This window comes from Gorilla gorilla, chromosome 12, assembly GCF_029281585.2.
Source record: "Gorilla gorilla gorilla isolate KB3781 chromosome 12, NHGRI_mGorGor1-v2.1_pri, whole genome shotgun sequence".
NCBI lineage: Eukaryota > Metazoa > Chordata > Mammalia > Primates > Hominidae > Gorilla > Gorilla gorilla.
Window position 1 is genome coordinate 88916867 of NC_073236.2, and position 25891 is coordinate 88942757.

Here is a 25891-nt window from a genome sequence, read left to right on the forward strand (position 1 = left end):
AAAGGGTGGTTATGGTAAAGAAAAACCGAGAACCATCAGAAGTTGCTGTCTGAAAGAAGATCCTCAGTTTAAACCACTGTATCCAAAAAATAAGTCCATTTTTCATCCATGCATGACAGTTTGGGAACATGCAGACATCTTTGGCTTCTGGCTTGTAGAATGCTGAGTATAGTGTTCCACAGAATCAATACTTTCTCTACGTAGATTTATTGTATGTCTCTCTTTTGTGTGATCTTTTAAAACTGAGCATGGGCCTTTCAGTTTTTTGCATGTACTTGCCTTCAAAAAAGGCAGAATTCCCAACACGTCCTGATTGCATCTCCATTTGTCTTCAAAACCTTGTTTATACTTTCATGTCTTGTTTAATTTTCAGAGAGTAGTGGCGTTACATATGTTCATAATTCTTATTGTTGTTTTTCTCCTCTTTATCCTCTTTGTCTGGAAACCCTTTCTTCATGGACCCATTTCATCAAATCCATAGGTAAAAGTAAAGGTATTACATTATTTTATTTCTTCTTAATATCATCTGTATGAATTACAGTGTGTCTGAGTTACATAAATGTATTTAGACCTTTTGGCATTGGTAATGGGCACTGGGAGGTAGGTATATGTGTTAATAAATATTTTATAAACTTAAGGTAAGAAAAATCCATCAATATGTTTCCATTTTCGCCCCCACCCTTTTTTTTCTCTTTAGAGTGATCTTTTTCATCTCAGATGCTCACATAATTAATATATTTAAAGTTTTGGTGTCAGTTTCTGCAGTATCATTTAATGGTACTTAAATAAGTGTAGGAACTGTAAATATGTGATCTTCAAACATTCAGCTCTGGAGCACACCTGCCCTAGCCATCGTGTATTAAGACATAAGTCTAAGCATGTGCACCACTGAAATGGTACTGCTGTGGGTGCATCATCTTGTCTGCTAGATGTCATTTATGCACATGAACACTGTAGTAACCTAAAAAGGCAGTATTAAGAAAGAGACAAACAGAGGAGCGAGACATTTCTCTTTATGCATACTAACTTTGTTTTAAGGGCATTATCAACTAGCTATGCATTCCCGCATTGCTTGGTAAGTCAGGCATGTGTACTCTTTGATGATGTTGGTACGAAATCTAGAAGCATGTGTAATTTGCCATTTAAAACCATCCTCATTGTGTTTAATGTTGTCATTAAAAGGAAGTAAGTGGTATGCAGCTGTGGCAAACATATAGAATAGTCTTTAAATCAACCATTTTTAACTGTGTGTTAGTGAATGTTTCTATTTAGTTTCTGTTTTTAAATTATTATTATTAGTTTAAATGCAGGAATATCTTTATTCTTTCCTGTGTTCTCAGTGTTAATCTGGTGAATTGGGACCACAGTTCACAGTTCTGCACCTTTATGTTTGTGTCATCTAGCAGGAAAACTTTTCTGCTTGAAAAAGCATCTGAACATGAGCCAGGCAATATGTAAGAAATGATATCAATTTTAAATGTGTAAAATAGAGCTTTGGAAACAAATGCTGTTTGAATACTTTGATCCAACAACATAGGTTATCACAGTTTTGGTTTTGGCAGCTATTTTCAATAGTATAATTTAATCTCATATTAAGTCTCTAGCAACTATGCAAATGACAGTATGTATCAATTATTTTAGAGGTTTTGTGTACCATTTTGAGTGCTTTCTAAACATTTTTACTTGAGGTCAAAATCTCATCCACTGCGTTCTCTTAAGTGGGCGTTTCTCATCATATTCTTTAGTTTGTGGACTTAGGATGGCATAGAGGGAAGAATATACTTTATCTTACTGGCTGAGTAAAGTATATGTATATGTGTTTGTATGTATGCATATGTGTATTTGTATGGATGCATGTATAAATACACAATTTCTAAGTATATACACTCGTATATTTGTTATTTTGTGAAAAAGTAACTTAAAATAATTTTTTAATTATTCAACCATTTTCTACATATGGAATAGTTCATGTTTATACTCAGCTGATATTTGTTTTGGTGTACTTAATGTTAAGTGTCACTTAACTTTATTCAGTTTTTCTATGTCAGTCTTAAATGTTTTCTGTTGGCATGTGTGTCAAACATTATTTTTTAACTTCACCAGTTTTCATCAGATTTTGTTCCTCAATAAGCACAAAGACACAGAGGACAGGAATTTGTTTTTTTCATTGCATTCTTCTTCTATTATTGGGACGAGTAAACTTTTTGCTGTTAAATGGAGAGAGAAGATTTTTAAATGGACTTGAGTATTTTGCAAATCAGATTGGTACCCATTTCATATTGTTTAATTAGATGTAGAGAAATGAGAAAGGTGATTGTAAGTCTTCTCTATTTGCAGATTAATTCAACAAATCTATATTCTAGAGCAGAAATACAATCATGACTATGACATGGCATCCACAGAGTGTTCATATAACAAGGAAATGAAAACATGTGGGCAAGTTAGAATGAATGACAGAATGGAAGTGCTGTGAGACTGGTACAAAGTGAAGTAGGAATTCAGAAAAAGGAAAGCATAACATCAATCCAAGTCTGTCTTATGTGAATATCCCCACCTTGTGCCATCTGTTGGAGGAATTAAAAAAAAAATCTGGAAAAAACAATTTAGGAACTTTACATTGCAGTTTCCTATGTGGAGTTAAATCCTAGTTGTGCATAAAATCGGGGTTAAGTCTGGACAGTTTGTGTAACTGATTTACAGTGTAAACTTATGTTTCCTAAATTTTTATATCTCAATATAATCATGGAGCAATTTTCTCAATTTTCCCACTTTTCTCTTGTGTGAGTAGTGAATTCAGGGGATCTGGAATGAAGTTTTGTGGATTAATGTCTTTCTTTATGAAAAAAAAGACTAGAAAAAAATAGATTCAAGAACATCTTCATTATTTTGATTTCTTCTTTATGAATTCTTAAATATTTTCTAACTGTTTAAATGTCCAGTGATAGATGAATATATTTCATTAAAAAATAATTAGCACATGTAAAAAGAACATGCCTTTTGATAACCTTCTTCATCCTCCTCTCAAGTCCTTTCTCTCGAGGTAAGCACTGGTCTCACTTTGTGATGTGTCCTTACAGAGTTGATGTTGATCCTTCTGTGCTCCATAACAACTCAGGGTTTGGAAACTGCAAAATCCCTTATCATGTGTACATGACAAAAATGGCGAAGTCAGCTGGAGACATGTTAGAGACCACTGCTATGGGCTGGCAGAATCACAATGAATTAAACACGAGTTTACTCATTCTTCTCATAGGCCATAGTGCCTCCTATTTTTAATTAGTCATCCTGTTTCAAACTTTAGAGTCAGTCTGTTACTTGTGTTTTTTACATTCCCTAAACAAAGATATGTCACCTTTAACTGGATATGGTTAAGAATAAACTTTGAATGAATTATAGTTTTCTTTGGGGCAGCTGAAGATCTGTTATTCAAAGCCAACCTTACTTTTGCTGGTTGTGGGTAGATGGATTCAAATAGTCTTCATGAAATTTGGATCACATTTTTTTGGGGCTTGAAATTTGTCAATGATATTGTTGTTAGGATCATTGATAATGCTAATTTTATTCTCCTTTCTATTTAGAATTTAGGTTTATCTATTTGCCTTGAATGAAGTATGTCTTTTCTCTTTTGTTCTTGTTTCTTTTCCTATGTATGTGTAACTGGTCACTTCATTCCAATAATTGCTTTGATTGTTTATTTATATTTTGCTTTAATGGCTTATCAGAAATGAATGACTATTTAAATTACAAAAAAGTCAAAATATGTTATACATGAAAATCAAGCCATAATAGCTGGTTAATAGCTCAGGAGCACAAGTTAATAATTATCAGCGAATGTTGGCACTTTGATTGGAGGCTTGTACTTTTCCTTCATAAGTCATCATAATTGTAATTACATATTTGTATTTGTGATTATACTTAATGTTAACTTTTCCTAGTAGAGTGTAAGCTCTATGAGGGCAGAAAGCTTGTCTTTCTCTTTGACCATTGTATTTCCGGAACATTTTTCTTATTGTATCTTGAATTTGCCATTTTCATGACTTAAATGTATTTGTTTGGGGGCGGTGGTTTCAACTGTCCATTTTAAAGAGTCAAATGGACATTTACTGTTTAATTATCCAGGCTTCTCATGTTACTAGAAGAGCAAAATATTACAAGTAGAACTGAAAAGAATATAGTTACACATTCTGAAAGTGCATAAGCCTTATTCCCTTTGTGAAGAGTAGATCTTAAATTAGTATAATTTATAAAAATAATAAAGGTAGATTTTTCTCAAAACTAATTGTTAAAGCTAATTGTAATTGTTAAGACCTGGATACAACTCTTCCACCTGAACTAACTGATGAGTAATATCTAATATTACCATGTGCTTTAAATTTTTATCTATACTGTCATACCACAATAATATTTCATTAAACTTACTCTTATAATAGATTTGATATTATTAATACTTAGAAAAGAATAAAGCATTTGGTGTTTTTTTAATACATTTTCTTTTGTCTTTGTCTTAGTCCATTTGGGCTTCTATATAAAAATACCATAAACTGGGTAGCTTGTAAGTAACAGAAACTTATTTCTCAAACGTCTGGAGGCTGGGAAGTCCAAGACCAAGGGCTGACACAGTCGGTGTCCAGTGAGATTTTGCTTCCTGGTTCATAGATCACTACCTTCTCTTTGTGTCCTCACTTGAAAGGGAGCAAGAGAGCTCTCTGGAGTGTCTTTTATAAGGACAGCAATCCCATTCATAAAGGCTCTGCCCTCAGGACCTAATCAAATCCCAAAATCCCCCTCTCCTAACCCATCATTTTGTGGGTTAGGATTTCAGTTTATCAATTTTAGAAAGATACAACATTCAGATCACACAGTTTCCATGATTTTTATTTTTATACCATTTTCAAGTCCTGTGTTGCTATATAGCGAATTTGTCTGTGAAGTGCACAACTTCCAGTTACTAAAATCCTAATGCATATTTGTTTTATGCTTTTTAAAATATATTTTGCTGTGATTTCTGATATAGACCTAATTTGGTTATTAAAATATGATTTGTATCTTCTTCTGTATAAATTCTTAAATTGTATTTCCTCATTTAGTTTCATAATAATAAGTCATCTGTTTGTTCAGAAAAGTTTGTGAATGTTGACAGACCCTTACTGTTGAAATGCCTGTGTTTGGTGCATATACAAACTAAGAAGTAAGAATTTTTTTTTAAATTTTCTACTGTGTTACCTCTACTCTTGCAATACTGGATCCCCTTAACTCACAGCCACAGACCGTGGGAAGACCAGAGTTTCACCTTATAATATCAGACATTAAATATCTACTTTTATCTATACAGTACACATAGAAGGCTATGTGACTATTTAGAATTCAATGTTTATTTAGCAGTTCATCTTTAGCTTACATGTTCATTAGTTCTGAGTAGAACCAAGAAAAACTAATTGAAGAGTATATGCTTATGTATTATCTCTTGCTGTGATTTAACCAATCTTGTTACATGTATTACTAATAAAAGTCCCAGCTTGATTGTATTTCTGTAATCCTGGCTCTGTGAAGCAAAGTTTTCTGTGTCATTATACATTCCTTAAACAATGATAACATTGAAAAACTGATCATCTAAGCAAGACTTTTGCTAAACTTGTTGTAGACTAACTTATCCTCAGAGAAGAGCACAGAAAGGACTCTCTGTATTTTAATAGTTTAAAAACTGAGGTGGTGTGAATAGAAACTTAGATGCGTTTTACTGAAATACGTTGCAAATAGCAAAACTTTCAAATTATGACATAATGGAGGTTAAACTGATTATTTCTTCTCCAAAATAATGACTTTATGTTATTTATACATTTGCAAATGTATTTTTTTTAATCTAGATTTTTAACAACCATCATCAACACTTTTAGGCTTGATAGGAGGCTATTTCCTAAATTGTGCTGGTCAGAGGTTAAAAAACAATGTAATTTTCTATAGTCTTTAGCTCTTAAACTAGATAAATTTGGATCTTTAATTAGAATCATAACATTTTGGAGCAGAGAAGAATATTAGAGATCTTCTAAAAATATAATAATATAATATTGTCCCTCTTTGTGTTATAAGGCATGAAAGGTGATGCTGCTTATTATGATAGGCAAAACTTTGTACAATTTTGAACCAAAATAACTATCATAATATAGAATAGCCAACCTTAAGGAGACTTCAAAGATTTTTCTTCAGTTAAACACTAATAATCATGAAACAGAGTTTCATCTTCTTATTCTTAGACAATAAATTTAGTGGTAGTATAAAGGAAACCATTCACAGATTTTTATCTAGAATGCCGGTGTCTCTCATTATCAAGATTTTCATTTGAGGGAGTAAAACTCCACCTTGTAATTGATGGGTAATAGTCCTGAAGTCATAAGAGCTGGGTTCATATTCCAGATTTGTTCCTTACTGACCTTGAGTAAATAATTTAGCCTCACATATCAAAACCTTATGATCTGTAATATGGATTAATAAAAATACTCAATTACTGAGGGTAATGTTACATGACAAATTGCAAAAGTGCATAGAGGAGGCTTTTTATTAATGGTGACAATAAGAAAAAGATACCGTGTGCATTTGGATTAAATGAATTTTAAAACGATTGATCTGTAATCTGCCAAAGGTTTAACAAAAACAGTATCATTATCTTAATATCTTCTTTCCATCATATTAATACCCTATTATTTATGATTCTGGCATTGTCTTTGGTTGAAACTAACTAGACACCAATGTCCTGATGATCCGTACTACAGAGAACATTTGTACAAAAAAGTATTAAAGATTGATTATCCTCAATCAAAATTATTTAGATATCTGTTACTCTTTACACTTTAACATTTATCTTACGTACAATAATGAGGATGAAATAGACTTGCCTCCACTTTGAGCAACCCTAGGAAATCATTGGTAAAATGCTGGTTTTCAGATGCAAATTTATTGGTTGAAGGAGGCAGGGAGATAGACATTTTTTCATGGACTGGAGGTACCAATGAGATGAAACTTTTTTTGTAAATTAATGTTTTGCCGTACTAATGACTTCATAGAATGATATATAGTTGAGACTGCTGACACCTAGTTATCTGAATACCACATTTTCAAGGAAAAGCTAAGTAGATATATTTCTGAGGTGTCTATATTGGAAAAATAACATATAATTATCTTGAAATAGTTAAATAATTGGCTAGTATTCTCACATACTTCAAGATTTTGCTAAAAATGTTAAGGAGACTAAAACCCACCACCCTGCTTAATACTGCAATTTGGCCCTCTCCTGAACTTCCATACCGTGATCTAGTTTTTCTTCATAGAAATTACTATCTTTTAACATACTTAAAAAAAATTCTCATTTATTTTGTTTATTTGTCTTCCTTTCACCAGAGGAAGGAATCTGGTGAAGGCAGAAATCTCTACCCTGCCCTGATGTGTCTCAAGGGTCCCTAGAGCAGTGACTGGCACAAATAGATACTCAATAAATTCTTGTTTAATGATCAACTGGTTGGTTAGCTAAACAAGTTTGTCAAGTTTCCTTTGGGTTTTACTTTGGATATTTTTTCTTTCTCATAGTACACTAATTTTTAAATTTCTTTTTCCTTTTTGCTCCAAGGTAAATCTTTCTATGAAGGATAAACGAAGTCAACGAAAACAAAAAAGTTTTCGTATTGTATTGTGGGTCAAGTGGCCTCAGATTTGACACTTTTTATCTTTCTCATTCCCTGTCCAATGCAAGAAGCCTCTAGAAATTTTGGAAAAGATTTAAAAACCACTTTCACAACCACTGATGGTCAAAGGTTTCTTTTCACGTTTTTCTAATTATCTCAGTCTTAAATGAATATTTCTTTAAGAAAGGGACAGTAATTAATCTTTGCATGTCTCTGTGTCTATACAAGTAACAGGAAGAGGATCCTGGAAGTTTGGCTTCTGAATAGCATGATTCATTGCGACGTTTTCAGGAAGGATCTTTTGGCAATTTGTGATGGAAAGTTTCAAAAAATGAAGTAGATCTTATATTTTATGGTCATGTAGCTTATCTTTCACTAAAATAAATATAAATTGATTCATTCTTCCGAGATCATCAAGTAGGCATAAACACCCAAAAGCCTTTGATTTTTCTTTCTCAGCACACAGATACATTATTGTATGTCCAAGTAGATGACTTATCAGTGAGTCCAGGTCCACAGCCGGCTGTCCTAAGCCATAGAACCTGTGCTGAAGAACTACAGTGGTAGGAAATCTTCGAATTAAAAAGCATCAACAGTACTACAGTGCCTGAGGCCATATTTTGCTTAAAATGTATGTCCTATTACTTGTCCTTTCGAAAAGAGAGTGAGAGCTAAAGGGTTTCATTCAATCGTAGTCATTATTACTGTAATCACCAAGGAGATTCTGCTTTATGTGGGACTGTTACATGTGGTGTAAAGGCACAGCTTTTCAGAATGGATGTTTTCATGGTTTATATTAAGAAATGTAGCCACATGTATAATAATAACTACCATTTTCAGGATGTATTCTTTTGCATTCATATTATACCTACTTATATAAATGCCTATTGCACAAAACTGCAGTTCTCCCTTTCTGTTTGGCTTGTTTGCCATGTACCTACGACCCCATGACAGTCCATTCAGAATAGGAGCAGCTGAAGTACTCTCTATTAATTATTCGTGTTAACTTTCAAACAGGTAAAATGCAGGGATATTCAAAGAACTATGAACTGAGACTAATATTTTCTTTCATGTTAAAAATACTATTTTATTGCATAACTCAGGTATAGACTATACAATTACACTACTGAGACAATGAATAAGATAATTCAGAAAATTAAAACAACTTATGCTTTATAAGGAATTTCAAAGCAATATTTTATTCTTTGGCTTGAGTTACCTGAGAAACTGACCCAGTTTTCCCTTTCATTTTCTGGACTGGGCATTATAAAGTCTGTAGACATTTGGAGAAAATTAAATTACTCCATTTAAGGAAACAATCAAATTTAGATTGGGCTAAACTGCTGCTAGAGGGATGGAAATCCCTAAATTGTCCAATTGTGATTCCATTTCACAGGGAAACCCTAGTTCACAAGTTAGCCATAGGATTTCATAGATTGCTAGTAGCAAAATCTGCCAGAAATCTTCCTCTAAACTCAGTGAACAGATAATGTTTGATGCTATACTGACCTAAAAGAATGATGTGATGGCTTTTAACAGCTGTCTTTCAGGTGTTTATTGTTTAAATAAAACAATACCTTGTCTGGCAATCAGCAGAAATGCGTTTTGAATTGTTTTCTCAGCAGTGTGGTTGGATTTACATGGACCCATCGGTACTTTCAGTGACCAGTGGCATTCTTTTCCAGAGGACTGGCTGAAGTTAAGAGTCTTAAAGAGCAGTTGGATTTGCACTGACCAATGAGGTGGAAGAAGAGAGAAGCTGATTGATCCCAAAGAAAGCTAACACCTAGACTGATGAATGTGAGGACTCTTTGGTTTGGCATTTGTCCTCATTATTTATAGAACGAATGCCAGTTATTAGGCTAGGTTCCAGTTTATTTCTTTTTTTTTTCTTTTTTTTTTTGTTTAACTACTTTAAGCATGTTATTCCCTGAACAGAGAGAAAGCCCATAGGAGAACCACTCTTTAATCAAACATGTTCAAGTAGCTCACTTCCCTGTCAGAACATCTGAACAGTTGCTCAAACATCAGTGCAAACCTTGAGATCATTACTTTTGTTCTACCTAGTAGTTCTCAGAGGGACAGCCCAGAGCAGTTACTCACATGTTTCACTCACATTAAAACATACTTGTCTAGTGTCCCATGTCATCAATTCCCTGTGTAAGAACAGATAAATCAGTTAAAAATATGTGGCACTTTCAAATACTATCATCTTGATTTATTGCAACAGGACAGGACCACTGAGAGATTTATCTTTGGCAAGGGGATAATTTTTGGTGCCATCTTAAATCACATGCAATATGTAACCCTCTATGTATAGAGCTTCCCTAAATTCTGAAGTTGAGGAACTCCCACAATCACCTGGGATGCATTTTCTAAAATACTGATTTTTCAAGGAACTTAACAGAGGATTTTATTCACTAGGTTATGGCAGATTGGCATCCTGTACTTTAAAAGAGATCACTCCTTCCCCCAGAAGATCTAATGCCCAGTCACTTTGTGACTAGTGCTATCAACTCATTGATTTGACCTTTGCCCTCCAAAAGCTGAGGACTTAATCTTCACGGTGAGGATTTTTGTTTTTTCCTTGCAGTGACATGTACAACTTGATAACTCACCTCATAATGCTTCTGCACTGAAAGACTTTTTTTGATAATAAAAAGAATAATTATTAACTTGCTTTAAAAGAAGTTGCTCCATTATGAAAGGACTGAAAAAAAATGTAGTTATTCTATTAGATCTACCCTTCATCCCTGAAACTAAATTGTTAGTTTTCACATTAGTAAAGATGTCACTGAGCTCTTTCAAATCTTGTTGTAAAGGTCATTAAAATTTTCATTGTGTAGAGTTCAGACCATGTGCTTTACAAAAAGACAAAACAAAAATCAAATTGAATATGTGGCAACTTTTAAACTTTTTATGTAATGCCCACCTATGGACACTTTGCAATATGTTTTAGGATCATTCTCAATAATGTACAATGGAAAAAGGATCCAGACAAGGAAAAGCTAAACAGCAAATACTGAGCTCACGTTTAAAATCTGGCACAAATATATCTTGATGCAATGGAAAAGGATGATGATAATGACCTTTTTTTCTGGAAATTGTGGAGAAAGAACCATTAAATAAAACAGGAATATGTTGTATCTACAAAATTCAGGCTTTATTGGGGTAGAAATTTGGTCCATGGAGTCTACTGAAAAATAATAGGCAGTATTCTTATTAGACATTCAGAAATGACAGACTCAGGTATAGAAATTATACGGAAATGTATGGTAAGATTTAAAAAAAAGTCTATAAAGGAAGTGGTTGAAAGATTAGTGTGAATACAAGAAAAAGCAGGGAGAGAGTGATGAGGGTGATAAGGTCAAGCTCCTATGGGGACAAGAACATGAGATTGTAATGTTGTCACTGCAAGAGCAAGGTGTTACTCATTTCTCCAAGTAGGAATAGTTGTGAAAGAGTAATGACAGCAGCCTGAGAGGGCAACTTTAGGGTCTAGGGAAGCTCTATTCATAGATGGTTACATGTTGCATGTGATTTGAGGGGGATCCAAAAATTATCCCCTTGCCAAAGATAAATCTCTCAGTGGTCCCATCTGTTGGCAATAAATCATGATGATAGTATTTGAAAGTGCCACATAATTTTAACTGATGTATCTGTTCTTAAGGAGGGATTTGATGATAGGGGACACCAGACAAGTATTTTTTAATGTCAGTGGAACTTGTCAGATGGCATTGTCCAGCCCTTGAGTTAGCCCCAGTGAGATCTATGCAGAGTTGGAAGCCCTTAGCACATTTGGCATGGCTGATTCCTGGAGTTATAGAGGAAGCAGAATCCAATGATAGACTGAATCTTACTTTTTTGGTCAAAGATTAGCTGTTAGCAGTATATATTCAGTCATTGCGCACACTGGCACTCCTACCCCAAACTAGGAAAAGTGGATTATTCTTTTTTTAGGAACACCATTATACCTAATATTTACCTCTATTATAAAGTTCTTTAGCTGGGTTGCATTTATTATTGGTCAGTCACTGTTGTTAGAATGTGATACCCTTGAAGGCAGGGGCTTTGATATTTTCAGTTTTGAATTAAGGATAGAGCTTGGTACATGAGAGATGCTAAGGAAATCTTGTTGCACAAGCATAGCCAAGGATCATGGAGACTGGAGTTAAGTAGACCCACATTTAGACCATAGATTCATGATGTATCCGCTGTGTGGCTTAGGGAAAGTTATCTGGCCTCTTTGAAACTCATTTGTCTCATTTGTAAAACACAGATAGTAAAATCTAAAAATCTCTTTTAGCTATGAGGATGAAGTATATGAATATCGGTGAAGTGTGTAATGTATTTCTAGTGAATAGTGAATGCACAATAGTGGAACATGTGGCAGAGTATTGGGTGTCTAATCATGAGTCAAATAAAATTAATTTTCAAAGGAAACAACTAACTTTTTAAATCACAAACTACATGGAGGAAAGATCAAAAAAGTCAAAGACAGTTATCCTTTGTATACATATTTTTAAAGCTCATTAAATCCCAAATGTTAAGAAAGGAAGTAAAATGGAAGGGGGCAGAAAGAGAATTGCAAAATATTTTTGTGATACATTTTTTTTTGTTTCATTTTATGTGATTTTCATTATTCTTAATTCAAGAAAAAAAAAAATAGCTGAGGCTAGTCTAAGAATGCTGACCAGGAAATAATTTTGTCGTAATTTTTGCCTCTAAGTAACAAAGGCGAGATGTTTTCTTTAATTTATTTTTAAATTTCCTTGATTAGGGTATTAAGATCCTGCTTACAATGAACTAGTTTTAGCATAAATCAGATAAAGCCTTTTGTTCTACACTGCTCAAGAAGAAAAAGCTTAGCTTGCTTTTAACTTGTTTTGCCTAATTGCTTTTCTCCATTAGAAGAGAATATACCATGGAAAAAATATATAATCCCTTCCTATCCTTCAGTTCCCTTCTTGGGTGTGTTTTGGAGAGTTTGAAATTATATGAAAGTTATGAGAGAGTGAGATAACTATTCAAGAGAAAATTAAGCTTGTTGGGGTGTGGGGAAAGGCGAGATTCCTCACATGATTTGGTAGGTCTGTTAACACTTTAGGACTCAGAGATAACACTTAAGTGAATAGCAATTTACTAGGAGCCAGAAAGTACATGGTAATGTGTTTTAAATCAGTATAATTGTGAAGTCTACCACAATCAGAAAAATCACAGAAATTGCTTTGGAATGGAGAAGGACTTAATTAACAAATAATGAAGTCACAAATTTGACAAAATCTTTAGAAGTCTCCTAGTCCAAATGCCTATTCAAACAAACTCCTCTGCTAGTTAAGTAATGGGTGATGATGTAAACTCTGTTTATGCTTTCAGAAGGCTGTACTTGTTACCTTGTTACCTCATAAAGTCATAATGTTTTAAGGAGAGGTTTAATTATTAAAAAGTTTTTCTTTATTTTAATCAAAATCTGCCTACTGAAACTATTGCCAATCAGCCATCTGCATGTTGTTTTGCTGATTCTTAAGATAGTTATTGAATTTATCCGATGTGCTGTGCTCTGTTTTCAATTTCTCTAGAGTTAAAAACATTATGTCTAATTTCTCATTCACTTAAAAAATACTTTCTATAAATATATTTCTCCACCCCATCTTTATTTTTTGTTGCTATAAGAAAATACCATAAATGTGTAAGTTATAAAGAAAATAAGTTTATCCTCTTATAGTGCTGCAGGCTGGGAAGTCGAAGAGCATGGCACTAGCAACCAGTGAGGGCCTTCTTGCTGCATCATAACATGTGGAGGGCATCACATGGTGAGAGGGTAAGAGAGTCCCTGCCAGCTCAGGTCTCTCTTCCTCTTCTTAAAGCCACCGGTCCCATCAAGGGGGCTGCACACTCATGATCTTATCTAATCCTAATTACCTCCTAAAGGACCCACTTCCAGTCAGCATATTAATTTGAGGATTAAGTTTTCAACACACAAAATTTGGGGAACACATTCAAACCATAGCAACTCCTATACCCAAATTCAGATTTTTCTCTTCCATATTTTATTTTTTCGTTCTTTCAAACAGTCCTTCACAGTGCTGAAGACCTTTCCATCTCTTTGCTGGTTGTCTCCTTCTCCTAATCTTGGCATGCTCTAATTGTCAGGATACCTCTTAAAGCCAAGTCTAAAATTAATTATACTATCCCTGGGTATCTGAGCAAGGCATAGTAAAATGGAAGCATTCTGTGGTTTTGGAAATAATACTTCCGTTAATGCCATCTAAAATCAAAGGTAGGGGTGTGGTTGTGTGTTTTTGTGTGTGTGTGTGTGTGTGTGTGAATGTGTGTATGTATTTTGGTCAGTGTTATTGTTTTATCAATTCATACTGAGCTTTTAGTCAGTTGAAACCTCTAAGTTTTTCCACATGAACTGCTCATAAGTCAGCCTTTCTGTACTCTACTCAAGAGTTGATGTTGTCAGCCCACTTTAAAACATGAAACATTACTATTCAATTCTACCTTCAATCATTAAAAACAGTAAATTATCTACTAAGGGTCCTATGCAAGATGCTGTGAATACAAACATAAATAAGGCTTGGTATTTGTTCTAGAGGGATTTATAGCTCAGTAGGTGAATACATTTTTACATGGAATTCTCATCAATAGTTAAAAGCCCTGTAATATTAGTTATTTACAGAAACCAACATTCTTCATTAGCTGAGTCTTGTTGAGTGATGAGTGTTGGCTAGAGTGACATTGTAGTGTATTAGTTTTCTATTGATGCCATAACAAATTACTACAAATGTAATAGCTTAAACAACGTGAATGTATTATCTCACTCTTCTGTAGGTCAGAAGTCTGGCATGGATATCACTGGGGTAAATTTGATTTGTCATCAATGCTGCATTTCTGTTAGAAGCACTTGCAAAGAATCTGCTTTCTTCCTTTTCCATCTTTTTTGAGGCTGCCTACATTCCTTGGCTGGTGACTCCTTTCTTTCATCTTCAAAGCCAGTAACCTTGCATCTCTCAGACCATCCTTCTGTAGTCACATTTTCCTCTGACTCCTCTTCTGCTGTTTTCTTCCACTTGTAAGGAGCTTGTGACAACATTGGGTCCAGGGTTCTTACCCTATGGTTAGGTCAGCTGATTAGCAAACTTAATTAACATCTTCAACCTTAATTGCCTTTGCTATCTTTAAGGGCAAAAAGAATAAGGGCATCTTTTTCTCACCCTTCGTAAAGGTCACAGCCAACACTCCTGTAATGAAGGACAGATTAACAAGAGAAAAGTATAACAAACTTAGTTAGTCAAAGTTTCATGTAACACAGGCACTTTCAGAGTTGAAGACCCAAATACCCAGGGAAAACTGTGTACTTTTTATACTGAGTTTCAATGAAGAATGAACCGCCATGTAGAAATGTGATTGGACAAAAGAGTATAATCTAATGGTAATAAACTGAGGGGGGAAATCCAGAAAGGTTGGTTTATTTTTTTGTTTTTTTTTTGTTTGTTTGTTTTTTTGGTTTTTTTCAGATTCTTCTCTTTGTAGTATTTTTCCCTCCAGAGTAGAGGGCAATGACAGTCTTCAAGGGAAAAGGGAGAGAGTGACCTTTCTAAATTTTATGGCTTACTTTAGGGGAGAAGACTTTTAGTTTCTAGACAGACCTTGGAGAAATGCAATTCTGGTTGCTATGACTTGCTTCTGGGGAGAAAGAAGGGTGTGAGAGAGGAGGGCAGGAAAAGGTCAGAGACCTTGTTTCTGAGGCTTTTCCAATCTCCTTCAGTTCCAAGTACTCAGCATGCCAGGGTGCCATACTTTGGGGTATGTTCTGAGCCGCAACACATGTAATCCACATGTAATCCAACCTATTCACAGGTTCTGGAGATTAAGATTTATACATCATTGGGGTGCCATTATATTTGTCTAGCATAGGTAGACACATTTCAGGCAGAAGCATAATGTAAGTATGTAAGAGAAATGCAGGTTGCAAGCAATTGAGTATTAATGCAACAAGGGAACCTAAAGGATGAAACTGGAGAAACAGATAAAGGTCAAGATGATGGAAAGACTTAAGGAACAGGATCAGATTGGTTGTTTCAAAAGATTATTCTGGCAAGAGAACAGATTTAAAAAATGCAGAACCAAAGATAAGAAAACAGCATAGCAACAATTATTTAGTCAAGAAAGATACCAGAAGCTTACACTATTTTCCTAGCATCAGAGGTGAAAAAGAAGTAATAGATTTGATATGTGCTAAGGAGTTAGGGTCTATGGGGTTTGTTGGTTGATTAGTTACAAAGATGTGGGCACGACTGAAGTCAAGATTGATTCCCAGATTTTCATGATAAGACTCTAGGTGAATGGTGATATCATTTATAGTATGGATTACTGAAGAGAAAGTAGAGATGAGGAGTCAAAGGAAGAGAAATGCTTCTGATTTCCATTTTAGTACATGGATATAAGTAAGCTATATTTTATCCTCGTATGTAATTCTATCCCTGTGTTATCTACAAATATGATATTAATCTACTTGGTATTTTTAATGGAAAAAAGTGTGGTAGAGAATAGAGTCCTCAGAGTGCCAGTAGGGATAACCTTAGTGCCCCTAGTGTAACCACCACTGTCACATCAATCTGAATCCACTATATAACACCATTCAACCAGCTTTGACTCTGTACTATTAGCCAGGTCATATTTCTGCACATATTCCAAAATTTGTCTTAATAAACTTAGTCTAGTGCCTTGCTTAAGCATTTAATAGACTGTCTAAATCATGAAGCAACATTGGGGAAGTTATTTCTATTCAATAGTGTTAAATATTTAAGTAATTAATTCACTTTATCTTCCATTTTAATAAACACATCAACCCAGGCAACTCTATGTGTAAATTCTATTCAAAGCCCTTTGTGGAACATAAATACATATGTCATGTTTATAAATATGTAAAATATAAAATATAGTGACCATATAGGAGAGCAAGAGATGAATTCTTACTGGAAAAAAAGTGCTTGGATAAGTGGTAGCTGACAGGGAAGAGATGAGAAATGAGGATAGATTCACTGGGAAAGAGGACACCTGAAAGAAAGAACAGTGTCATTAGAAATATTGGAACAGCTTCATGCAAAGCATGATTATAGTGAGGGATGTTGTGTGGCTGCAACACAAATGTGGCTGCAAGGGAGGTTTGGAATGAAAGAATTGGTAGCTTTCTGGTTCATAGATGTAGTTATTTTTAATTGAATTTGAAAGTCATTGGGCAGCACATAGCCTCTCCAAATTTTCGCTAGGCTCTCTTACTCCCTACTGTGTGCCCTAACCAGATTCACACATTTATGTTTCTTACCAGGTTCCTTAAATAGCTGCGTTTATAACCCTGGATTTATAAACTTATTTTGCAGTCAACACACAGTGTGTGTCAGAGGGTTGGGGATGGATGCTACCATTATCAGAGTCCCACTTTAAAAATACATCTTAATGGCAGAGTGAATTCCAAGTTACAGTGCTGAGGAAAGGTGGGATCATTAGAGGAAGGTGAATAAGCTAAGAGGTTGTTTAAAACGTTAAGATAAAAGTGGGCTGAACTGTGATGATAATATGAGGAAAAGAAGGAAAGGACCAAACATGAGAAACTAGATTTACAATTTCATTAGGACATGGCCTGGGTCTTGTTCTTTCAGTGGGACAAATCACAAAGTAGATAATAAGAAAATGAATGAATGAAGAAGACATTGGAGTAGTTGAATTGGATGTGAGAAGTGAAAGGAAAGAACTGAAGGCGACTTGAAGAGCCTGGATATAAGTACCCAGAAGGATTATGCTTCTGAAAGTGCCTGCGGGAGAATAACATTCATCTTAGATCAAGTTCTAAGAAGACATCCAGGGAGACAACATTCAGCAGCGATGAAAATATGAATATGGTTCTCAGGATAGAGATTATAATGAAAAGGGAATATGAAAATTAAGAAAGTTTATTTCAACTCAGCAAAAATATTATGTATCAAGATAAAATACAGATTAGTAATCTTTTTAAAAAGAAAGGTCTGATCATTTAATGCAGACACATTGTTTCATGGATGAAGAAACCGAATAACAAGTGTTTTGCCTAAAGTTAATCAACTGGTAAATGGGAGAGTTAGCTCTAGCACAGAAAAGGACATTCCTTGTATTGCATCAACAGTTTACTGCACTACCTCTGACATCCCCCCACAAGTTTCCACACGGGCCCATTGCCTACTTAGAAGAGAACCATTTTACCATCGTTTATGTTCCCAAATATGAACTTGGGTATATTTGTAAAATTCATGTATGGACTATTTAATACTTAGGGATTTCAAGATACCTTTTCTAAATTTCAAGACCTAGTAGAAAGAGAGTGGGGCTGCAAGGAAGCCTAGGGTGAAAGCTACCAGCTTTATTTTATGTCATTTTTTAAAATTATTATTATACTTTAATTTCTAGTATTCTGGCCTGGCCACTCTAACTTGTCTCATGTATTTCAGTCAAATTGCTGTTATGGAACAAACTGGATTCTTCAGTTCTAAATTTCACAGAATTATGTAAGGCTAATGGATTTCAGGTGATGCCTTACTGAGCCTAAGGGTTCTGGGGAGGGACCTGAGGACCACTGCTGGGGCTTAAGAGTGCGGAAAGAGCAGGACTTGGAGCCCTTGCCCTGATTCCAGCAGAGACATAGTCTTTTCTCTGTTTTAACATTGGGCTTTCTCCCATGATTGTCTATAAAGGAAGGGTCTCTTATTTTAAAATATTTGATAACTACTGCTAGAGGTTATTAATCTCAGGGCTACAGCCAGTGTTTCAGATCTTACTGTCTTGTATTTGTGGATTATATTAGAACACTCCAAATCTCATTATTTCAAATGAGTAAATCACAGAAGTTCAATTTTATCCTGAAAGTACCTTTGAGCCATTCAGCTCTGAGCCAAGCATCATCTCTCTCTGGCTTTTGCCAACACAGCTCCCTTTGCCTAAGGACGTATTGAGAGGAAAGAATTTCAAGTTTTCACAACGAAAGGAGAGGCTTTCCATTAGAAGAAGATACAAGTAAGCCCCATTTTATCCTGTGTTATAATTTACAGAATGCTTATGGACAAGGCCCATAAGGTATGTTGTGGGGGTGGGGCTATGATATTGTGGTACACTGAGAGCACATGTCACTACAAAAAACAAAAACAAAAACAAAAAAACACCTCCCCCAGAATACTTCTATAATAATTCTTCAGTTAAAGATGAATTAACAGTTAGTTACCTCCAAGACCATCAACATAATAGAAACAGTTATTATGCAAAGCTTTATTTGAACCATGTTAATGTCTTCCTATAGTTAGATTGAATTCAGCTTCAGTATGGTTTAGATTGAAGAAAAGTCATTTTGGTCAACAAGACTAAAGAGAGAGTTAAAATTTAGGTTGGCGAGGTCTGGTAGTGAATACCTAGAAAGCAGAGAACATAAAGAGATTGCAAAGGGTCCTCAAATGAATTCCAGTATCTTACTTATTTTAGTTTATCTTTTAAAAAAAGTTCTGGCCCTGTCTAAATAAACATAGCTTTATTCTTCCTGGTAACATTATCTCTGAAAAATAATATGTTGGTGCTGGTTGGGAATACATGCCCAATATCTTCTTGAATAAAGTGATATTATTGTAATTTTCTACTTTTCTCAGCAGCTTCATCTTTTATTCATAAATACTTGTTTTTGGTTTGTAAAAGCAGTTTTCTAAATGTACTTCCTCTTCCCTTCCTTATCATTTTCTAATTATAACAGTAGTAGTAGTTCTGATTTAGGTAAACTTATAGAATAATACATTAAATTAATATATTAATTCATTTTTGACTTGTAAAAAGCATTTTCTTGTCTGTTATAATAACTATCTGAGATAAAGGGACAATGACATTTGACTTCCTTTTTGCAGATAAGAAAAAATAACCAAGATAAAAACTTTTCCACATTACACAGTAAGGAAATAGCAAGTCAGAACCTGATGGTGAAAGCTAAAGCTCCCCACTAAGGTCAAACTACACCATGTATGGGTTTTTACCAGGGTGCTGTAATATATTCTCAGCACTCCCAAGTTACATGGTATCTTAGAAGATCAGGAGATGTACTATTTCTCGATACATCCAGTGCTGTCTCACAAATTGAATTAGAAAACAAAATTAACTGATGTTGTTTCACTGGTAGTGTTTTCCAAGATAAGCTAAAATGATTTCTGGTTTAGAGTTATGAAAATCCTTCGTTTAGAATTTTTTTATGTAGATCTAGTACATTAATATTTATGACCTCTTTTTTTTTCAGTTCCCGAGAAAACTTGTTTTTATTCTTCTTCTATTCTAAACTCAGAATGTGATTCAACATTTGCTTTATTTTTTTTCTAATTTGTGTCTGTTTTTACTTCAGTGATTCTAAGCAAAATGAATAAATGTTTTGGTATAATGAATATTGCTGAGAATAAATGCATTTTCTTTGTCTTGCCCTGGTTAAAGAATATTTCTAGATGCTGACGAGTGAATTAATGATATTTCAGACTCCTCATCATCTAATAAAGCCATCCTTCTCAGTGGCCAATTGAGGTTAGGCTTTTCTAAAGGAAAAAAAATAGTACATTATTACACTCACTTTCTTAATCTAATGGCTCTAACTTTGCTTTGGAGAACTTCATGACTTTCCCACCAAATTCTAGTTTGGTATAGAAGCAAGTAATGTTCTATTCATTAATATGGGAAGGACAGCATATGGGAGGTTATTTAACTCCTTAGTGTCTCCATCTTCCATTCGCCATGCATGTTGCAATGATAAATGAAAACATTTTTAAACATTTTGAAAGCTTGAAAACCTATTTAGTGAATACAAATTAGCACATTATTGCTGTAACTCACATTTACTAAAGAACTTGTGGACTATTGGCAGTTTCTTTGGATTGTTTAGTCTGTTTTTGATTACCTACTGGTCAAATCACATTTTTTTTCTTAGTGTCACGTGATATCGAACTATTGTTGAACTTTCCTTTTAAGATTGTAAGATTTATTTGAAATCCTTTAATGAAGTTCTTGCTTGTATATAACTTTGTACCAGGACCCCAGGTGGAGAACTTTGAAAACATAATTAATGTTTTCTCATCTTTATTTTCTTTCTTTTTTTGCGGGGACGGAGTCTTGCTCTTTCACCCAGGCTGGAGTGCAGTGGCGCAATCCTGGCTCACTGCAAGTTCTACCTCCTAGATTGATGTCATTCTCCTGCCTCAGCCTCCTGAGTAGCTGGGACTACAGGTGCCTCCCACCATGCCTGGCTAATTTTTTTTTGTATTTTTAGTAGAGACTGGTTTTCACCATGTTAGCCAGGATGGTCTTGATCTCCTGACCTTGTGATCCGCCCGCCTCAGCCTCCCAAAGTGCTGGGATTACAGGTGTGAGCCTCCGTACCCAGCCTCATCTTTGTTTTCTTTATTGGATATTAATTCATTCTGTTCACTCAGTTCAAATTTATTGAATCCCCTCTTGTGGGCTCAGGGGAACAGGGAAATGAACAGATGAAAATCATGGATCATGGTACTCACATTTTAATGGTATGAAACAAGCATTAACAAAAACAACAAAAGCCAGATAAATAGTGTGTCAGATAGTGATACCTTCTGTAGAGAAAAAAATTAGTGAATGGGACACAGGAGTGTACCGATGAGAAAAGGAGGTGTAATTTTTACATGAGGTTGTCAGGTAAGGCCTTCACTGGCAGCATGACATTTGAGAGAGTTGAAGAGGTGATTCAATATGAGTTCAATTTTCTTGATTCTTAGGAGAACCATCTCTTCCTTTCTACCTCCAGTGAGCTCAGTCTAATCCAGGTAGCACTCATCACCTCGTTCTTGCATTACATCATTCCTGCCAGCTGCTTTAGCTGGTTTCTCTTAGTTAGGTTTCACCCTCTCTGGCTTGTACAACATCACGGAATGCCGTTGCTCAGAAATGTGCAAATGTTCCCTTATTACCTGTCATATCAATTACAGGCTCCTCCACATTATTTTCCTACTATTTAAGAGCCCTATTTATTTAATAATTTTACTTTTAATCCTCACTCTGACAAATAGGTCTGTTCATGCTATCTTGAGTAAGCCATACTTGTTTCCAATTCTATTTTCTTACTTGTACCCGCCTTCCCACCTGAAATGCCTTCCGTTTTCTAAATATTTTACCCAAGTGATTGGGTTTGTTTAGTTGATACTGACAAATATGCTTATAATAGAAAGTAAAACTGACTTAGACCTAATAACCTCAACTGAAGGCTGATCCCAAGTACATACTAAGGGTTTTAGAACTGTTCTTAAAGGGTGAACTCCCAGATACTTACCCTTCCACTGGAGAGTTGAAGTGTAATGTGATATAGGATATGGTGAGGTTTGGAGATTTAAAGGATTGGGATCTATTATGCACTTACAAATCCCACATTGTCCAACATGTTGTGGACACTAGGCCTTTAGGCTGATCCCTGTCACAAAGGGGAAACTTACATTCAGCAAGGTTTAATTTCTTGTGAGTAGCCATGGGGAGATATTATTTATTTGTATTGCTCAGCCTTCTCTTGATAATATTCATGTTACTCTAGATTGATTAATTCTCTGATTATTTTATGGTTAGATGCTTAATTTACACACAAAAAAATCCCTTTTGGTATATTTCATGTCTTGTCTCTTCAGTTATTACATATTTTAAAATACCTCTGTGTGCCTAATATCAGTACATCTTCTGTATCTCCCATGACGTCTAATAAACTGCTATAATTCACGTTCAAAAATTCTTGCTAATTAGTTTGATGTGGAAGGTTTCAACAACCTGACGTTTATGCTTCTTAAACTGCAGTTCATGTATTTGACATAATTCTGCCAGATATCAAAAGTTCTATAACATCACCAACGTGGGGTTACATCAAAGAAAAATAATGTCATAAGAACCTATAAATTCTTTGTATAGTCTGTTGTCACATTTCCCTGCTTGTCTTTCTACAGACTTTCTTTAATACATCCTGCAAAATATTAGAAAAAAAACAAATTAACTGTCTCTTCAAGGAGGGCTTTGACATAATCTACCCCCTTTTTTTAATTTTTAAAAAAATTTTCTCTCTGGTAATCTTGTTACTTCACAGGGTTACCCTTATACAGTAATATAAACTTGGGGGAAGCAGGGCCCACATCTACTAATCCTTGTCTGGAGAGAAGAAAATGAAAAGGCCTCTAATGTGGCAGAGGGTGTCCCTAAAATTGAATAAACACAGTGTAGTGGGAAGACCCTCCTTTTAAGACACATCTCACCTTATTCTATTTGTCATTGTCAAAGCATTTAATGTTCCAAGCCTTCTGCAACCGGTTTTATCTGATACATTTTCAATTGTACTGCATCGGAAATTGGAGTGATGTGCACTTCAGAAATTACGGTGGAATCTGGATAATTCAAATTATTGATGTGGCGATTTGCTGCAGATGCTTAAATTTTGTGAGCTTCGAAGTAAGTGAAAATCAGGATTAAAAGTCAACCTATTGCTTCAGAATATGGTTCATTTATTTTAGCGACTGTAGTTTAATTTTAATTATTTATGTCTCTGCTGAATAGTTCTTCGGCAAATGCTCCATGGAAAATACATCATCTTCTTTTTCAAGCTGTGTCTGCATTCAGAAGTCTTAACTCTCTGTTTGACAGGTATTTCTTTGAGTCATCTATATTAGGAAATAATTTTTAATCTGTCTGCAAGAATCCTGAATTTGCTTTCCAGAATAGGTACTACATTCAAAATCTAGTATGACTTCTTAGGCATTTAATATTCTGAACAGAAAGCTTCCATAGAAATCTTTTATTCTGGTTAAAAAAAACCCAACTAAATAATTTACTCTTTTAATTATATTTCACTGTTAATGATGTCCATCAACACTTATTTAAATGTATTTTCAAAGCATTCATTTCTGAAGAATAAATTATAAATGTGCTTTTTATATTAAGCAATTAATTTCATAGGAAAATTAAATTTTTGAAATGTGGGAATTTAGATTGTAGAACAATTGAATGATAACCTCATAGAATATTATAGCAAAGTTGAATCCTAGGAAGAGCACAATATCCCATTTCATTTTCTACCTCCCTACGGATATATGCATGTCTTTCATTTGACATTTCATAAAAATGTGTTATAATTATTGATAACCAATAGTAGGATAACTTTGAAAATAAAACTCTTTAAAAAGTGTGTCCTTTTTAAGATTAGACATGTTAGACATGCCACTTCCTCTCTTATACATCTTTGGAAAAGGGCTACAGATAGAAGCCAGAATGGCCCATATTTAAAAAATAAAACTGCAATTAAAATCTTTGATAGTTACACTGAAAGCAGTAAGAAAGTGTTGGAAATCTCTGCAAGGGACAGTCCTAAGAGGGAATGAACTGTATAAAAAAAGAAAATTTTTGAGGAAAAAGTTTGAAGATGAAAGGATTCTTCATATAGAAACAAAGAAACAGTGACATAAAGTTATTCAGACATTGACTGAATAGAGCCACAGCTAACAACAACTTAATAGGAGAACTTTATCTTTAAGCTTAACAAAATTTCTAGACCTAATGCAATTCAAGAAATATCTGGAAATTATTGTGTGACCTGGCATATCTAAACTAAACTTGTCCTATAATTTTCTAGTTCAAACTATAGTGGAAGATATACTGTAGTGATTATTCAATCCATTCTGATCAATTATGACTCTTATGTTTTGTTTTTGCTACCATCAATTTTATGGAGGAATACAGTAAATAGAACCCATTTAAAGTGCACACTTTGATGAATTTTGACAATTGTTTACACTTGTGAAACAATGCTACAACCAAGATACAGAACATTCCCAAAGATTATGAAGATTCTTTATACTCCTTTATAAAGTCCATTCTCACACCTTCCCTTGGATCTGGGCAACCACTGATTTTCCTTTTGTCACCATAGAATAGTCTTCATTTCGTTTAAATGGAATCACCAAGTATGTGCTCTTGTGTTTTTTTTTTTTTTTTTTTTTTTTTTTTTTTTTTTTTTGAGATGGAGTCTGGCTCTGTCGCCCAGGCTGGAGTGCAATGGCGCAATCTCAGCTCACTGCAAGCTCCGCCTCCCAGGTTCACGCCATTCTCCTGCCTCAGCCTCCCGAGTAGCTGGGACTACAGACGCCCGCCACCACGCCCGGCTAATTTTTTGTATTTTTAGTAGAGACGGGGTTTCACCATGTTAGCCAGGATGGTCTCGATCTCCTGACCTCGTGATCCGCCCGCCTCGGCCTCCCAAAGTGCTGGGATTACAGGCGTGAGCCACCGCGCCCGGCCAAGTATGTGCTCTTGTGTGTGGCTTCTTCATTTCTGCACAGTGAGTTTAAGAGTCATCCAAATGTGTTTGTGCAGATGCAGTACTTTATTCCTTTTTATTGATAGGAATATTAAATTATGTTTTTATGTGTATGTTTTATTTCTTCACTTAAATCATGTTCTTATTAATATCAAGGAATGCATTTTAAATTCTGTGTATCCCCTCAGCACCTAAAATAATCCCTTGCACATAGTAGAGGTTTGTTGGTTAATTGATTCATCATTCTGAGCATAGATGTTGGAGATAAGTTTTAGAATGGTCCTGGTATCACTGATACTCTTGTTTGAGAAAAATTTTGTGTTGGAAGTAGCAAGTTCAGAGAAAACAATTTATTGAGCAGTTTCTCTATGCCAGTCACAGTACGATGGTTGGCATTATCTCATTTATCCTCATAACCAGTCCTACGTAGTACTTATACTGCAATTATACTTATTTGTTAGGTGAAGCACAGAGATGAAGCAACTTGACACTGAAGCTGATAAACAGTAGAGCTGCTTAACACCAAAGCAGTTGCTGTTAGCCATGATACCTCATTTCAACAGTTACTTAGAGTGAAAATCCATATAGTAGCTAAAATGCACAGTGTTAATGGTTTCTAGGAGACTTCAGACCTTTTATTGTCTCCTTCTCTCACACTGACCTCTTGCAGTTTTGCTCAGGACACTTGCTGCCATCTCAGGGTGCTGGCTGTAGTGCCTCTTTCAGATGCTTAAATCCCTTACATCTTTCAAATCATTGCTCAAATTGGACCTCGCTGAGTCTATTCTGAATTTTTTTTTTTTTTTTGAGACAGAATCTTGCTCTATCGCCCAGGCTGGGGTGCAGTGGCACAATC

General features: G+C 34.9%; 1 protein-coding gene across 24 annotated transcripts in view; it reads left to right on the top strand.

Moving 5' to 3' along the window:
- Positions 1-25891, top strand: part of NRXN1 (neurexin 1) — a 1113820-nt gene that overhangs the window by 111228 nt on the left and 976701 nt on the right. For 2 of the 24 annotated variants that reach the window (XM_055377884.2, XM_055377883.2), the window contains exon 5: positions 482-24686. The exons of 21 other annotated variants lie outside the window; for them this stretch is intronic. In XM_055377884.2, coding sequence (XP_055233859.1) covers positions 482-534 — 53 coding nt within the window. In that variant the 3' untranslated portion in view covers positions 535-24686. Of the gene's footprint in view, positions 1-481; positions 24687-25891 lie in introns of those variants that run through there. One more of the 24 variants, XM_063695889.1, reaches the window with a different exon arrangement.